This window comes from Patella vulgata, chromosome 2 (genome assembly GCF_932274485.2).
Source record: "Patella vulgata chromosome 2, xgPatVulg1.2, whole genome shotgun sequence".
In the NCBI taxonomy this organism is placed as follows: Eukaryota; Metazoa; Mollusca; class Gastropoda; family Patellidae; genus Patella; species Patella vulgata.
In genome coordinates this window covers 55,041,936-55,060,137 of record NC_065880.2, presented here as the reverse complement: position 1 = coordinate 55,060,137, position 18,202 = coordinate 55,041,936, and the positions used below count along the sequence as shown (strand labels likewise).

At 34.2% G+C, this 18,202-nt stretch overlaps 1 protein-coding gene across 1 annotated transcript in view; it reads right to left on the bottom strand.

Moving 5' to 3' along the window:
* The window catches only part of LOC130010729 (E3 ubiquitin-protein ligase rnf213-alpha-like), a 368,341-nt gene that overhangs the window by 188,242 nt on the left and 161,897 nt on the right, over positions 1-18,202 (bottom strand). Inside the window, exons 30-40 of the mRNA XM_056098708.1 lie at positions 17,960-18,117; positions 17,516-17,738; positions 17,226-17,396; positions 16,868-16,930; positions 16,502-16,611; positions 13,800-13,934; positions 13,443-13,602; positions 13,260-13,333; positions 9,157-9,289; positions 5,014-5,121; positions 4,459-4,544 (exon numbers count right to left, since the gene is read on the bottom strand). Of these exons, the coding sequence (XP_055954683.1) occupies positions 4,459-4,544; positions 5,014-5,121; positions 9,157-9,289; positions 13,260-13,333; positions 13,443-13,602; positions 13,800-13,934; positions 16,502-16,611; positions 16,868-16,930; positions 17,226-17,396; positions 17,516-17,738; positions 17,960-18,117 (1,421 nt within the window). The remainder of the gene's footprint in view (positions 1-4,458; positions 4,545-5,013; positions 5,122-9,156; positions 9,290-13,259; positions 13,334-13,442; positions 13,603-13,799; positions 13,935-16,501; positions 16,612-16,867; positions 16,931-17,225; positions 17,397-17,515; positions 17,739-17,959; positions 18,118-18,202) is intronic.

The following is an 18,202-nucleotide window of genomic DNA, read 5'->3' as shown; positions in this document are numbered from 1 at the left end:
TTGTGGACGGACGGACGGACGGACAGGGGCGACGGCATAATACGTCCACATGAAAATGTGGGCGTATAAAAATACCAATACTTCTTTCTTTAAACTAATTTGGGATGATAGGGTCTACTCAGGCCCGTGTCGACATCATCAACTTCAGACTTCGATTTTGACAGAGGGAAAAGCCTAGATTTGCTTAATACTATGTTAGGATGACCCGTGCACTCTACAGAAAGTTGGTCTCGACACGGCTAAATGTGCACGCTTCAGTTGCGTGTCTCGAACTGATTTCTGACTACCCCGCACTCTCTTTGAGTCGATAAATAGCCATGCACGTGCAATTCTCTACAAATATATCAACTATTACAGCCGTAAAAAATCTATTGTTGACGATTTTGAATAGCAGTAAAATTTAGCTTCTTGGTTATTACAACAGCTTTAGAAATTACGTTTGTTTTATTTTTTAAATTGCTTTATCATTAACTGTACCGTTAAGAGCGGCATCTTTTGGTTTAGTACAAATAATATCTCTGAAACACTCGGGTTAGACAGGAACGTGATACTAGCAGTAGTTTCATTTTACTTTTACAAGTTTCTTAAAACAATTGTTGAGTTGTCTAAAGTGCTTTTTTCTAAATTCAATTTCTTGTTCTAGCTTTCTGTTATGTTTCGTAAAAAAGTAGTCTTGATTATCCCGACCTGTCAATCAGACGTAGAATGATCGATAGACTGGTTAAGCGAGACTAATTTCAAAACAAGGGCACGTAACCTATCTTGTACTCAAAAATGACTGGATGTTATGGACGACACTTGGAACCAGTTTTCAGTCTATTATTTCTACATGATTAATGGTCATAGCTTATTAAGTACAACATGATCGTTTATTTAGTGACTATAATTGTGTGAAACTGATTTGAGGCTTGGTATATATATAAATATTGTGGCGTAATTGTCGAGATATTTGGAGATATTTATTTATGGTGGGTCACCCTAACTATGTATTAGGTGCACCCCTTCTATAAATAAAAATATCTGGTAAAAAAAGTGTGCCTAATACACTGAGAAATACGTTAGATAAATTCTGTAAAACTGAATTTTGACAATAGTAACCGTGCATTAAATTTCAATCTAATAAATCAAAGTATAACATAAAAATATTCTGGAAAACAGAGTTTTAATTTACATTTCAATGACAATGAGAAATAGAAATAATTCACTAAAACAATTAACAGAATTCTGAACCAGCGGTTGCCAGGCAAGATACGCCCAAATTTTGCAAAAGATGGATAGAGAACAAGCTAAAAAAAAAAAAAGTGAAGTTATGGTCTGAAATGCACGAATATCGAAATGGACTGAAATATTTGGGATATAAAGTTGTTTTAAGTTTCATCAAAATTGGATAAAAATTCTGACTTCTAGAGAGTCCACTGTTCAGTAAAGGTTAACTATAATTATATATTCTTTATTAGCTATCAGACGTACGTCTGCCTTTCATGGTTACATACATAAAAGTAATGATCTACAGACACACAAGGACCAAGGCGTCCTCTCACTGCATGTGCGCTATACAAATCTAATTAATAATATTCATGAGTCTGACATCCACAACCTTGGTATTACATACTTTTATACTATTTGGGTACAAGGAGCGGCCCTTTTGTCCGGCAGTTTCGGTTCTATTTTCAAACTCAACCGTCATTAGAGTGTAAGGATGATACATTTAAACGCTTTTAAAACTGGATAAAAATTGTGACCTCCAGAGTGTCCACAAGCTAAAAATGTGATTTTTCGTACAATCAGGAACCATAATCCAGGAATATAATCATACATTTCAAGTTTCATCAAAATTGGATAAAAATTGTGACTTCTAGAGTGTCCACAACCTTGGTATTACATACCTTTACACTATTTGCGAACAAGGAGTGTCCGTTTTGTCCGGCAGTATGGGTCAGATTTTTACTTAATTTGAACTCAACCTTCATTGATGTGTAACGGTGATATTTTAAAACTTTTTTAAAATTGAATACAATTGTGACTTCTAGCGGGTCCACGAGCTAAAAATGCGATTTTTCAAACAACCAGGGGCCATAATCCAGGAAGTTACGTTTCGATATGTGCAACTATCGAAAGGAACCAAGATCTTTGTTATATATACATCAATTTAAAGTTTAATCTAAATCAAAATTGTGGCCTCTAGAGGGTCCACAACCTTGATATACCATATATTTACACTATTTAAGTACGAGGGGCGGTCATTTTGTCCAGGAGTTTTGGTCTAATTTTCACGAAATTCGAACTCAACCTTCATTAGGGTGTAACGATGATATATTCAAACGTTTTTTTAAATCGGATAGAAATTGTGACCTCTCGAGGCACCACAAGTCAAAAACGTGATTTTTTTTGTACAATCAAGGGCCATAATTCAGGAAGTTACGATCCAATATGCGTAAATATCGAAAGGAACCAAGATTTTTGGGTTATAAACATGTATTTCATGTTTCATCAAAATCGGATCAAAATTGTGTCCTCTAGAGGGTCCACAACCTTGATATACCATATATTTACACTACTTGCTTACGAGAGGCGGCCATTTTGTCTGGGAGTTTTAGTCTTATTTTAACTAAACCATCATTTGGGTGTAACAGTGATTTAAATTTAATGTAAACTATAGTTATAATAAGCATTGTCTCAGATAGACATTTGGCGGTGTTAAATAGCTCCCGCAAAAGATATGACGAACACATCTTATCACTCCAGTGTGATTTTCAGATCTCAAGGCCTGCTAGTTACATAAAAAACTTGGGATAACTGGAAGAATCGCCCATTTCTACCTATTTTATATAAAACCTGAATCAAATATCTCAAAGTTAAAGAAAAACTCTGGAAAATAAAGATGACATCTAGAACTGGTAGAAGACGCTATTTTCCAAACGTCCTAAATTGTCCGTCCAGGAATATGCCCAATCGGACATCAAGACATGGTGAATAATATTCAAAATTCCAAAATTAATATAGTGTACTGAGTGTATAACTACCACTCAACTCGATTATGGTTGATAATAGGCTGGATTGATTAGGTAATTAAGTGATCAAAGTATTTATCGTGTTATACCGTCTATACACCTACCTTGATTAACTACTTAATCTGCTTTGATTGACTGACTTAATCCTTTGTCGGACAATTCATCAATCTAATCTTAAACAGAAGTCATTGCTTCACCTTTGTCGGACTATTCATCAATCCATTAAGAGTTATTATCATTTTAATCTACGTGTTTACCTCGTGGTTTCTCCATTGTCAAACATTTTAATCCCATTGATGTGAGCCAACAAAATGTATAAACTAATCATAGATGTCACATATTGTAAGAGTATATAACACCCCAAATCAAAATATATTATCTGTTAACTTGTAAATCAATATATTTGTTAATTTGTCTGCGATATCACTTCGGTGGAAGCGGACGTTAAGTAAAACTATTTCACACACACACACACACGTGGTCATAATACAATAATCGAAAACTAAATTAGAATTCAAGAGACGCGTGAAATTACAAGAGATGTAAACGTGACAATTATCACTTTAACTTATAAATATATCCGTTAATTTGTCTGCGATATCACTTCCGTGGAAGCGGACGTTAAATAAAGCTATTTTACACAAACACCCACACATGGTTATAATACAATAATCGAAAACTAAAGTAGAAATCTCATGAGACAAGTGAAATTACTACAAGAGATGTAATCGTGACAATTATCACGTCGGAGGAAAGATTCTATTTTGATGGCATATTCTCGGGTTTATGATAATATTTTGAATGGGGTTTATGTTTAAAAAAAACAAATAAACAAGCTGAGAAATGTCAACAAATATTTCAATTGGAATAGTGTACATGTAAGTAGTTAATTGTTTTACACGATAGCGCGTGCGAGTGCTATTATTTAGCAGATGATGTCACTGGCTCGATATCGTGGAACGATGATCACTGCCAAAAAAATTTCAGGATGTCTGTATAGAAGTTAAAACATAGTATAAGACGAATGCCGGATTTCTGCTGAAAAAAGTATCGACTTATACCCCGGAAAATACGTTAATTTTCGAGGTGATTTTGAACAAAAGTACGGGTCGACAGTAGTCGGCACGCTTCCATTCTATCGTATTACAACAACACGTAATTTTGTAGGACTATTACTGACACAAATTTGAATACCGTACGGGAATTATATATGAAAAATAATGAGGCGCACCCGTTTTTTTTTATTAGGTACGAATTTGAATATTTTGTTGACACATGATTTTTAATTCTGGTCTGAAACCGCCTGCTTAAATAATGACAAGAGTTATGCCCTTTTTTCGGTAAAAATATCAGACAAGAAAAATTTTGAAATCCCATCACTGTATAGAAGACTAATAAATCAAAACATTACACCCATGGTTACTTAAATGATAATAAACAGGCTTACCTGAAGTTCTTGTGGACACGGCATTTGACACGGTGAGATCCAAGTCCTAAATCCACATAACGCTCACCTCCAAATTTTGCATAGTACTGAAAATATTTAAAGTTCATATAAAGAAGGACTATTTGAAAAGTCTCTTGAAAACAGTCCTTTTTTTCTGTAGGAGTAGTGAGATAATACTTCATATGTAAAAAGGGTATTTGTTGCTTTTTCAAAGCTGAGGCAGCAAGGAGTATCTTTTCTTTACAAACAGTGTGTCCAGGTTTAAATGATCGATTGATAACAAAAATGTCAGAACAAAAAAGTAATTTACAACCAAATTTATTATTATTTCTAATACTAACAATAGTTTATAGTCATCAACGATTGAAATTCTGTTTTTACAAATGGTGACCAAAACGCTTGAATCTTGTCAAAATTTATGAGCTTCAGCAGTAGAGACTACAGGAACTAACAAGGTTACAACTTTTTGAGATAAAAGAGCATCTATAGACCTCAATACAAGTCCAAACTAAAACGGCTCTCTACAGATTTATATAATTTAGTAAAGCATATTACCTGGTTCAAGGCATCATACAGACTTTCATAAAGGTTTTCAAGATTGAGTAGAATGACTGTGTTTCCGGTTTCCATGCACACTTTGATACGATTAATATTCCTACACACCTGTTTCAATTATACATACAGTTTAATGTGCTGATATATAGTACTTATTTCACTGATGCCAAATTCATGCTTTCAAAAATTCAGATATATTAGTATAACTTTATTTCAGTCTAATAATCTATTATTTGACACTGGTCTCATGGTGCAGAATTCAATGCAGTTACAGCTGCACTATCAAGGCAAATATACCCAGTATATCAGTCTTGCGCAACTGGTCTTAAAGATAGGTTGCCAAGCAACGAAACATACGCCCACAGCAGCTAAATCGTCCAAGCGGTCGACAAGGATTGTCGCATATTTATTCTTTTGTAGGTAATTAGGGGCATTTACAAGAAAATTTCAAACAGATCAGATTATAATTTTCATCATTTGAGACACGATTCTACAAACTCAAACAAGGGCCTTTACCCTTCCAGGGCTAACCACTTCATACCCATAGAGGGCTATGCAAATATTGATTAAAAATCAAGCTGTTGTGAAAAACCATGCATGCCTTGAATGTGAATGCGACCACAACTGTAAAATTGCAGATGTATATCCGTTATATATGACTTGTGATTTTTGCATATTTTAGTTTAGCTTTCATGGTTACCAGTGGGTTTCAAAATGGCTGCCATATTATTTTCATAAATGAAATATTGGATATTTTCTTGCCATTAAAAAATTAAAGACGTGCAGGAATAAAGTTACATGGATTATTAGCATGATAGATATCTCTTTTGTATCAATCTGATTAAAATACAGATCTATATTTCGTTTCGTTTTTTTATACTTTCGATGGCCTACACTACATGAAGATCTGACCGGTTGTTGCGATAGGTCACGTCAGAGGTCATACGAGCAACAAGTGAGCCTATGATGTCAGACATTTGATTACATTTGATTAACCAATCAGCATTAATGTTACTAGTGGATTACCACAGTTCCGTGCAAAACACGCCTAAAGCGCGCCGTAACAGACCGTTTCATTGGCTAATAAATCACACCATTCAAAACACATAAATGATACCAACTCTTCCAGATCCTAGTGTAGTAAACACAAGTAAAACGAAATTTTGAACTATAAAGATAGGTTGCCAGGCAACTAAACATATGCCCACAGCAGCTAAATCGTCCGAGCGGTCAACAAGAGTTGTCGTATATTTGTTCTTTTGCAGGTAATTAGGTGGCATTTAATAGACAATTTCATACCGATGACGTTATAATTTTCGTCGTTTGAGGGTTCACAAGGTTCTAAAAACTAAAACAAGGACTGTAACTCTGGAAGTAATCTACAGAAATTGTTGAAATTTGACAGACTTTTTCGTATTACTAATTCAAATAATACATATCAATTTCATACAGATCGGATGATAACTTTTGTCGTTCGAACGTTCACAAGGTTCAACAATGTAAAACAAGGTCCATAACTCTAGAAGTAATTGACAGAAATTGCTGACATTCAATAGACTTCTTCATTTCACTAATTTAAATGACGCATATGAATTTCATACAGATTGGGTGATAACTTTTGTCGTTCAAGCGTTGACAAGATTCAACAATGTGAAACAAGGGCCTTAACTCTACATGTAATTAACGGAAATTTGCTGAAACTCAATAGGTTAGTTCGATTTACTAATTTAAACAATACAGATCGGATAATAACTTTTGTCGTTAAAGCATTCACAAGGTACAACAAAGTGAAACAAGGATCATAACTCTAGGTGTAATTAACGGAAATTGTTGAAATTCAATAGGCATCTTCGTTGCACTAATTTAAATGATGCATATCAATTTCAAACAGATCGATTGATAACTGTTGTCATTAGAGCGTTCAAAAGATTCAACAAAGTGAAACAAGGGCCATAACTCTAGATGTAATTACAGAAATTGCTGAAATTCAATAAGCTTCTTTGTTTTACTAATCTAAATGATGCATGTAAATTTCATACAGATCGGATAATAACTTTTGTCGTTAGAGCATAAACAAGGTACAACAAAGTGAAACAAGGGCCATAACTCACCGCGTAATTAAAGGAAATTGCTGAAATTCAATAGGATTCTTCGTTTCACTAATTTAAATGATGCATAAAAATTTCAAAAAGATCGGATTAGAACTCTTGGTGTTAGAAGGTTCACAAGGTACAACAAAGTGAAACAAGGATCATAACTCTAGGTGTAATTAACGGAAATTGCTGAAATTCAATAGGCTTCTTCTCTTTACAAATCTAAATGATGCATATAAATTTCATACAGATCGGTTGATAACTTTTGTTGTTAGAGCGTTCACAAGAAGCAACAAAGTGAAACAAGGGCCATAACTCTAGATGTAATTAACGGAAATTGCTGAAATTCAATAAGCTTCTTTGTTTTATTAATCTAAATGATGCATATAAATTTCATACAGATCGGATAATAACTTTTGTTGTTAGAGCATTCACAAGGTACAACAAAGTGAAATAAGGGCCATAACTCACGGCGTAATTAACGGAAACTGCTCAAATTCAATAGGCTTCTTCGTTTCACTAATTTAAATGATGCATATCAATTTCAAACAGATCGGATGATAACTGTTGTCATTAAAGCGTTCACAAGATTCAACAAAGTGAAACAAGGGCCATAACTCTAGATGTAATTAACGGAAATTGATGAAATTAAATAGGCTTCTTCATCTCACTAATGCAAACAACATATATCAATTTCAAAACAATCAGATGATAAATGTAGTCTGTACAGTGTTCACAAGAAATTGTGGACGACGGACGGACGGACGGGGGCGACGGCAATATACGACCACATTTCCATGTGGGTGTATAAAAAATGAAATGAAATAGGATCTGTGTTTTAATCAGGCCCCAAGTTCACAAAGCATTCTCAGACTTAAGTCAAGAATTTACTCAAAATTGCTCACCTTATTGTAACCAAAATATAGCCCATTATAAAACTGTTATTGTTTTAATGTATCAAATACCCTAATAAGAAACTATGTGCAAAGTTTTGTGTTTCTGGATCAGAGATATTTCTTATAAACAGTGATTGAAAGTTGAGTAAATTCTCAACTTAAGTCTGAGAATGCTTTGCGAACTTAGGGCCTGATTGCTTTTGTGGAAAGTCACTAAATTGTGACAATAATGGATTTTTCCTCAAAATAATAAAATGAAAACAAGCAGTATTGACATTTTTGCTGTAGATAACACAAATGTAAAGATAGGTTGCCAGATAACGAAGCATACGCCCACAGCAGCTAAATCTTCCAGGCAGTCAACAAGTGTTGTCGCATATTTTTACTTTTTTCGGTAATGAAACATTTATAATACACTAAAATCTGATAAAGAGAAACAACTCATGAAGTAATTATCAGAAAACCATTAGAATTTGTCTGGTTTTTATAAAGTTCTGCACCATGCTAAGGTTTAGTAAACAAAACTTTTAATATCATGAATTTAGCTGTTCAAGTCATAAAAATTAATTGAAAATCAATACACTTGTTCGTCTCAAGATATTAAACTGTGTATCAATCTGAAGACAATCAGATGATAACTTTAGCCTCTAGAGCGCCATAAGATTTTTCAAAGTGATCAAGGGCCATAACTTTGGCAGTAATGTTCTGAAATTGTTGAAAATCACTAGGATTCTTCGTCTCATGACCTCAAACACTGTGTATAAATTTGAAGTCAATCGGATAATAACGTGGCAGTTTTCATCAACCCTTCCTTGAAGTGTCAAATTTGTCAATGGCCCCCTCCCACATGTATGGTGCTATTGCTTGTCGCGCGTACAGCTCAGTGGTTTTGTTGGGGCGATAAGTTCTTCATCTGTGAACATACTCTCAAAGCATGTCAAGTGTCCATGACTATTTATCATATCACAACCTGCATAGGTATTTGCATTTCAATATCCCTACTTTTTTTGAAGAGTATACGTCCACATTTCCATATGGGCATATAATAAATTAATTTCACTGTAGTTTAGCACAACAACTGAACATTACCACTATTTCTAGAATTATGCAGGTAGCTGCCATAATGAAACTAGTCACTAAAAATTATATTTTACCTGAGTGTATTCCTGATCTCGTGGAAAACTAGATCCAAAGATTGTCTGTACTCTACGTTTCTTTAATATCTGTTCTTGTAAAATTCCCAAAGCTTCATAATTTTCAGTGAGAAGTAATAGGTAACGACTGTCACTGTAAAATATTTATTATTACAGTGTATCAGTGATGGGATTTCGCCTGTATATTCCGGACATGTCCGACGCTTTTTTCTAAACGTCCAAAAATGTCCGACCAGGAATATGCCCAATCGGATATCAATATATGGTGAATAATATTCAAAATTCCAAAATTAATAAAGTGTACTAGTGTATAACTACCACTCAACCCGATTATTGTTAATAATAGGTTAGATTGATTAGGTAATTAAGCGATCAACGTATTTATCGTGTTATACCGTCTATACACCTACCCGATTATTGTTAAAAATAGTCTGGATTGATTAGGTAATTAAAAGATCAACGTATTTTTCATGTTATACCGTCTATACACCTACCTTGATTAACTACTTAATCTGCTATGATTGACTGACTTAATCCTTTGTCGGACAATTCATCAATCTAATCTTAAACAGAAGTCATTGCTTCCCCTTTGTCGGACTATACATCAATCCAATAAGAATGATATAATTTTAATCTACGTGTTTACCTCGTGGTTTCTACATTGACTTGTCAGAAATTTTAATAACAGCATGTACCAACTGACAGCATGTATTAACTAGTCTTAGATATCACATATCGTAAGAGTATATAGCACCCCAAATCAATGGACAGTCATTTTGTCTGCGATATCTTTTACGTCTTTTAAGATTCCATAAAGAAATTCTCATCAACAGTGACACTTTTCCACGATCCTGATTGCCGAACGAAAATTGCTTACAAGGCAGTGCTTACGATGAAGCTATGTGCTATGAGTCATGTACGCCATACGCTAAAGGAAGCTATGCCTTTTTACAAGTAGGTCTGGATAGGCAAGCTTTCAATCTATCATACATGTATTACGAAAACACGTAATTTTATAGGAATATTACTGGCATTTGAATACCATATGGGAACTAAATATGAAAAATAGCGAGGTGTTCCTATTTTTATTACGCGCGGATTTGGATATTTTGTTGACATTTTATAAAGAAGAAAACGATTCTTATTGTGGAAGTTCTGCATTCATTTACTGCCGTAAAAACGAAGACACGTAATTTTGCAGGAATATTAGGGCTACTATTGTGAATTTGATGCTGAAGCAGGATCGGCAAGCTTTCATTCAATGTACAGTAGAATCTGTATTAAGCAGCCACTCAAGGGAATTTTCATGACTGACCGCTTAACGGGAGTGGGTCTTAATAAAATCTCAGTGTTTTTGTGCTGACATCAATTAAATATTATGCTTGGATGCATTGGAAACATCAATATTTGCATCGGTAAATTTGGTCGTCGTTGAAACATGCTGAACGAAAATATTTGACTCAAATCTCCCACATGACTTCTGTGACCGTGTCATTTTGTACCAACATCGATACTACTGTCTACCATTGTGATGCATTCGATAATATTTATCCATTTTTATGAAGAAAATCCATGAATTAATTTTATTTTATCAAAAAAGCACATGAACAAAAATCAATCGCTGATTTTGACACAGATTTTCAGGGGGTGTAACTCAGTATGTAATATTATTGGAGGAGCTAAAACGTCTGTTTAGCAACAAAGTGTCGATCGAAAACAGATGATTGTGACAAAACTCAGCTTCGTCGGTGATTTTAGTTTATTCAATCAGTATCTAATAATGTTTCGTTACATGTGAAAACAATGATCTGTTTGTCGTTTAATAAAACAAAAGATTAATTAACAGATAATCACGGGTTTATTGTTATTTTCACATTTATTTTTACCTGATCAGTGGGGGTCCAGTTAATTAACTATTAATCACGGGATTAGCGGGGATGTTACGAAGAACGACAAGATGGTATCAGTCAACAGTGGCCACGTTAGAGGAGTGACCGTTGATTAAAAAGATGAAACAATGGAATTTTTACGGGGGGAATTTATCGTGACCGCTTACAAGGAGATGTCACTGAATAGGAGTGGCTGCTCATACAGATTCTACTGTATTACGAAATGAATTATTTTGTAGGATTGTGACTGTCATAAATTTGAATGCCGTACGGGAATTAAATATGAAAAATAGCGAGATTCATCTATTTTTATTATGTACGGGATTTGAATATTTTGTTGAGACATAATTTTTAATTGTGGTATGAATCCGTCTGCTTAAATAACGATAAGAGTTATGCCCCTTTATTTTCGGTAAAATGTCCAACAAGAAAAATTTAGAAATCCCATCACTGCAGTGTATAAACTTAAACATACAATTTGCAAGAGCTAAATCTGCTAATTGCAGGTCTTTCTTTAGGCCTGAACTGTTATCTAAATTATCAATTAGACATTAATTAACTTATCCAGACCATAATCAACTTTTGATGGCATCGCTAGCCTGCGATATTTAATGGATTAGAACTCAGTCTGCTGCTTCTGATTAAATGGAAAAACAAAGGGATTATCGAGACTATGTTTTTTATTGTACCGACTTTAGTAATGATGATCAAGGCTAGGCCCAAAATTCAATCGCTAAATACTCGGTTCGGGCTGGATCAATTTGACTGAAATTTTCAGCAAATTCCCTTTACATTATCTAGGTTTTAACTATTATAGTGAGAACTACCAGCTCTTTATCTAATCTCCCATAATGTATCTTTACTAACAAGCCAATAGTGAGGTTAATGTCCCCCACCGAAATCCCAAAATAAATAGATGACACATTTTAATTTATCGCACATTTCTTTCAGAAGTATCAAGCAATCAAACTGATTATCAACTATACACTAAGTTTCATCACTCTCTATCAGATAGAATCAAAGTTTTCTTGTCCTAAAGCATTGACCAATGAAATTGCTTAGCTCTGCTTAGCTTTAGCTCGAAATGTTAATCATTGAACCTCAGTCAAGACATTCACCTAATGAACATCTACATCAAGCTTAAACATTCTACCTCAAATAAAAAGAGGGTTGTTATGTTTCAAAGTCTTGACCAATCAAATTGCTTATCTCTCTTTAGCTTAAGCAGGGGTTTGGATGGCCGAATGGTTAGCATGTGCCAGTCATTGAGTCAACTGGCGTTGTTCCGAATCCCTGGTTGTACATGACAAGGAGTAGGGTCGCTTGTCCCACCTCATGGGTTTTCTTCGGGTCCTCTGGTTTCCTCCCACTGCTAAAGACCCCTACGTACAAGTGAATTATTGAAATAAAATTAAACCATATGTTAGTCCCGAAATGACCTAGTTTGTGTCGAGTGGATGTTAAACCCCATTTCTCTCTCTCTCCTTAGCCTAAGCAGAAAATTCTCAACATCGATCTTAGTCAAGGTAATGATATAATGAAACTATACTCGGAGTTTCATCACTTAATTAATTATAACCAAATTTATCATACCCAAAAGCATTAACCAATAAAGATTGCTTATCTCTGCTTACCATAAGCAGACAATGTTTATCATCGAATTAGATCAAGGCATTCACCTAATGAACACCTACACCAAGTTTGAACATTCTACCTGAATTAGAAGGAGTGTTATTGTGTTCCAAAGTCTTGGCCTATCAAATTGCTTATCACACTGCTTACCCTGAGCCGAAAGTGCTCATTATCAAACTTAGTCAAGGTATTGGTGTGATAAAACTATACACCAAGTTTCCTCACTCTCACTTAATTAAAACTATGGTTATCGTGTCCCAAAGGATCAACCAATCAAATTGCTTATCTCTGTTTACCCTAAGCAGAAAATGCTCATCTTCGAACTCCATCAAGGCATTGACCTAATAAACATCTACACCAAGTTTGAACATTCTAGCCCAATTAGAAGGAGAGTTATTGTGTCCCAAAAAGTGTGACGGACAGATAGACAGACGGACGGATTGAAAGACGGACAAACCCATTTTAATAGTCCCCTGCTTTCTTCGGAAGGCGGGGGACAAAGATGTTAATCACACAATTCAACAAACATATAAATATCAATATATGCTTATTACACAAAATAATAAATTAAGAAATATTTACCTTTGAGTTCCATCACCAAAAAGGCCAGCTTCAATCAATCCCAAAGCTGTACAACTTGGATCTCCAACGTGAGGCTGAATTTTTTAAAAGAAATTGATATAAAGTCAAGCAATGATCAGCATGTTCAATCTGATGCAATATTGTAAAGTTGTTTCATAAACATGTCATATTAAACAGACTTACTTTTTGATCTTTTCTGACATTTTTCATATGATCCCCAAAAACTTTCACAGCATCAATTGTGTCTAGTCCTCCAAAATTTCTACGAATACAATGTTCTAACTGGTGCCAACAGGGAGTTTTCTCATTTTTGGCAGCAAAAGAATAAACCATTTTTACCAGACTGCAATATTAATTACAATGTCACACCTTAATACAGTCAAACTATGTAATCAACATTTAGCAAAGTCTTGTGTTAATCAATCTTTAGCTAAGTTGCTGAAGAAAAATATGATGTTAAACCACATTTCATTTTGAAGTGGGGATTACCGTCCTACTTCTGAAGACTCAATTATTATCATGACACTAAAACATATTCACCTGTAAAAATCTCTCAGGCCAAAAAATTCTCTTTTCTTTCGAGCTATTTCAAATATTTTTAAATAAGATTCAGCTAAACTTCTTAGTACTGGTTTTATACTATTGTATACTATTGGTGAGCTTTGACAAATACCTCTGGAAAAAAATATAACGCATTTCTTAAATTCAATAGCTCTGCAAATAGCAATCATACTTGCACAATTCACTATAAAAGAAACACAATATTGGTAAGTATGACTAACACTGACATGAAGCACACTAATGTTATTTTTTTCAGTTAAATATTGTCAACTTTAGACATGACATAATTGTTCTGCCATCAGCCATTATACCGGAGACTAAAATACTTCGGAAATTCAACAGCAAATTTGGTTTTCATATATATTAACCATCATTGTTTAGATCAAAAACTTTACTGGTCTGACACCTTATAAAAATATGTGCTTTCAAATCCAAGTGAAAACTATTTTGACCTCACCAAAACGAAGTTGAATGTTTATATAATGGATTATAATCCCACTATTGTTCAATTTAGTAAGCCCATTCAAGAGAAATGGCATCTATTATCCGATTCGAAATTATACAGCACACTTTTCGAAAAAAAGAAACCAGCCATTGTGAATCAAAATACACCCACATTTTGCAAGAGATTGATAGAGAACAAGTTAAAAAAACTATGATTTTTTTTGTACAATCAGGGGCCATAATCCAGGAAGTAATAGTATATATGAAATCTGCAAATATCAAATCGGACAAAAATTATATACTTTTACAATTGCGTACAAGGAGTGGCCATTTTGTCGGTGAGTTTAATTTCAATTTTCCCAAAATTCGAAATCAACCTTCGTTATGGGGCAATGGTGATATATGTAATGGTGATATATACATGTAAAAACGGTTTTTAAAATTTGATAACAAGCAGTTGCCATGCAAAATACGCCCACATTTTGCAAGTGATGGACAGAGAACGAGCTAAAAAAAAATAAAGTGATTTTTTGTACAATCAGGGGTCATAATCCAGGAAGTTACAGTCTAATCTGTGCAAATCTTTGAGTTATAAACATACATTTCAAGTTTCATTAAAATCGGATAAAAATTGTGACTTCTAGAGTGTAACGGTGATATATTCAAACATTATTTTAAATCGGATAACCTCTAGAGGGACCAGAAGCTAAAATGTCATTTTTCGTACAATCAGGGGCCATAATCCATGAAGTTTCAATCCGATACATGCCAATATCGAAAGTAGCCAAGATCTTTTGGAGATAAACCTATATTTCAAGTTACATCAAAATCGTATAAAAATTGTGACCTGTAGAGTCTCCACAAACAATCAAGGGCCATAATTCAGGAAGTTATGACCCGAAATGAGCGAATATCGACAGGAACCAAGATCTTTGGGTTATAAACATGCATATAAAGTTTCATCAAAATTGGATCAAAATTGTGACCTCTAGAGGGTCCACAACTTTGATATACCAAATGTTGACACTATTTGCGTATGAGGGACGGCCATTTTGTCCGGCAGTTTTCGTCCGATTTTCACGAAATTCGAACTCAACCAAAATTACGGTGTAACAGTGATATATTCAAATGTTTTTTTAAATCGAAATAAAATTGTGACCTCCATAGCTAAAAAACGTGATTTTTTGTACAATCAAGGGACATAATTCAGGAAGTTACAGTCCGATATGCGAGAATATCGACAGGAACCAAGATCTTTGGGTTATAAACTTACATTTCAAATTTCAACATAATCAGATAAAAATTGTGACCTCTTTAGGGTCCACAAGCTAAAAATGCGATTTTTTGTATAATCAGGGACCATAATCCATGAAGTTACAGTCTGATACATGCCAATATCGAAAGGATCTGATATCTTAGGGAGATAGACCTATATTACAAGTTTCGTTGAAATCGGATAAAAATTGTGACCTGTAGACTGTTCACAAACAATTGTGGACGGACGGATGGACAGGGACGAGGACAATATACGTCCACATGAAAACTGTGACATGTACAGTGTCCACAAATAAATTGTGGGCGAACAGGGGCAACGGCATAATACATCCACAAGCTAAAAACGTGATTTTTCGTACAATCAGGGGCCATAATCTATGAATTTACGATCAACCTAAATTCAAAGTTTCATTAAAATCGGAGTAAAGTGTCAACAAACAAATTGTGGATGGACGGATTGACAGACAGACAGATAGGGGCAACAACAAAAGCCAATCACATCATTTAAAGGCTGATATATCTGCAGCAAATAAGACCAATATTATTACTTTATTGGTACAATCCAACATAAAATCTCCCTGTCATAATATTACCAGGCTAGAAATATAGTCTACCTATTGCTTACTGGCCTACATATCCTTTTTTCAAAGCGAATCAAAGAACAATTTGCAGATATTAAATATAACAGACCAAAATTGGTTCACTTACTTTTTCATCCCAAAGGATGCGCGAGTAGAAATGTTACGATACAAATAATTGGACATTTCACGACTAATCCCGACTGTGACAGAAATGATATGTCACACGTTAGATAATATTTGAACCAATTTAAATCAAAATGGATTCACACTTAAGAACTTTTGCAACGGATGGCTAAATAAGATTTAGTCCCGAAGGATTCCCACCTTCTTTATTTGCATTAAAACACACAAAGAGAGAAAAACTTTTCACAATTTACTAACTCTGCTGTCTCCATTAGTTCATCATTTTCTGGTACTTCTCTCTGCACTGAAATACCTCGATTCATTTTAGCTGGATCTAAAGCCCAATTTGATATTCCAACAAACGCAACCTGTAGAAAGATTCAACATATCTAATACTAAAACTATCACACATGAAGCAATGCATTACAAAGCATCATACAGAAAATATTTGTCAACCGATATTTTTGACTGAACCATTAAGAATTAATGGTGTTTGTGTTCCATCTTACAACACCGACATATCTCAGATATTGATTTTACAACTAGACAAAACTTTTTTAATAGATTTTTTTTCAAAGAACATCTGGGTGGATGTCACTGAATGAATTAATAAAACAAGGGTACCTTTTTATGTGGTTCACGGGCTTCATTTCCTTCACAGCCATCTTCAAGTAGAGGGTGCAATGTCTTAAATATACAACACACAACAAGGGTATAGCAAGATTCAATCTACAAATTTTTATGCCCACAAGAAGCTTTGCAAATGAAGGCAACAAATTCAAAGGAGTTAAGTCTGAATTGTATTAAATTGCTATTGTTGTTGCATATGTTGTATATATATGACTACTATTCACTTATTTGCTTGATAAAGACAAAGTGTGCAGCTTTTGTGAATTCCCAAAAAATTCAATAATTCTTGTGTTTCGACATTACTAATTAATTTAAAATGTAACTATAATGTATCAATCTTTGCATTACGTACCTTTAATGGCATTCTTGAAGAATCTTCAGCCAAACCAATTTCATCTAAAACAACAGTGGCAACAAAAGTATCCAAATTTTTCTCTTTCTGAATTTTTGCACTCTGTTTGAATGTGCTTACTATACCGTCAGCTGTAGATAATGGACTGCATTGAAATGATATCATGTGGGTCTGCAGTATAAAATAAAAGATTATTTTTAATTGAAATATCACATCATATGTAATCTTTCAGTCAAAAGTTTGAAATATTCTGAATATGAATTAATTCTAATTTTATTCTATAATCTTACCTGTTTGAAATGTTTGAAGAATTCTGATCGCGATGAGTTCCCCTGCATTACATCTGCTACAATAGTTTTAGCCAATGATTTCGAACTGCCTGGCTTACCAACCAAAAATAAAGGTATACGAAGTTCTATACATACAACCATTAGAAACAGGTTTTCTTTCAATGCTTGATTTTTAGCAATGTTTATATCCAGTTCTACATCTTCAAGGAATATTTCTTGACACCTGATAATAAATAAATGTTATTAGAATGTTATTCAATGACTGTACACAGCAACAATCACTGCAGGATTATCCAGAACAAAAACCTCAAGCATACAGTCGACTGAATTCACCCAACATACAACACAGTCATAATATAGAGACAAAAAATAAAAGTATAGATTCTGAGCTATATTAACTTCCAAAATAAGTGGTATCAGGTGTTCTACAAACAGTAAACATACTTTTCAATGACTGCTTTAAATTGATCTATGCCTCCAGGAACAGAGCATGGTGCTGTGAACTGTTCAACAATATTTTCATCAAATTCTTCTCTACATCTTAAACCAGCACGATAGCACACAGCTAGAGCCAGAATGAGGGCCAAACTTGCATCATTTATCTGAAAAAAAAAAAAAATACAATATTGTAAAACTGAAAGAATACTATATATACTCTTCAAAAAAGCCAACAGTGAGGCTGATGTC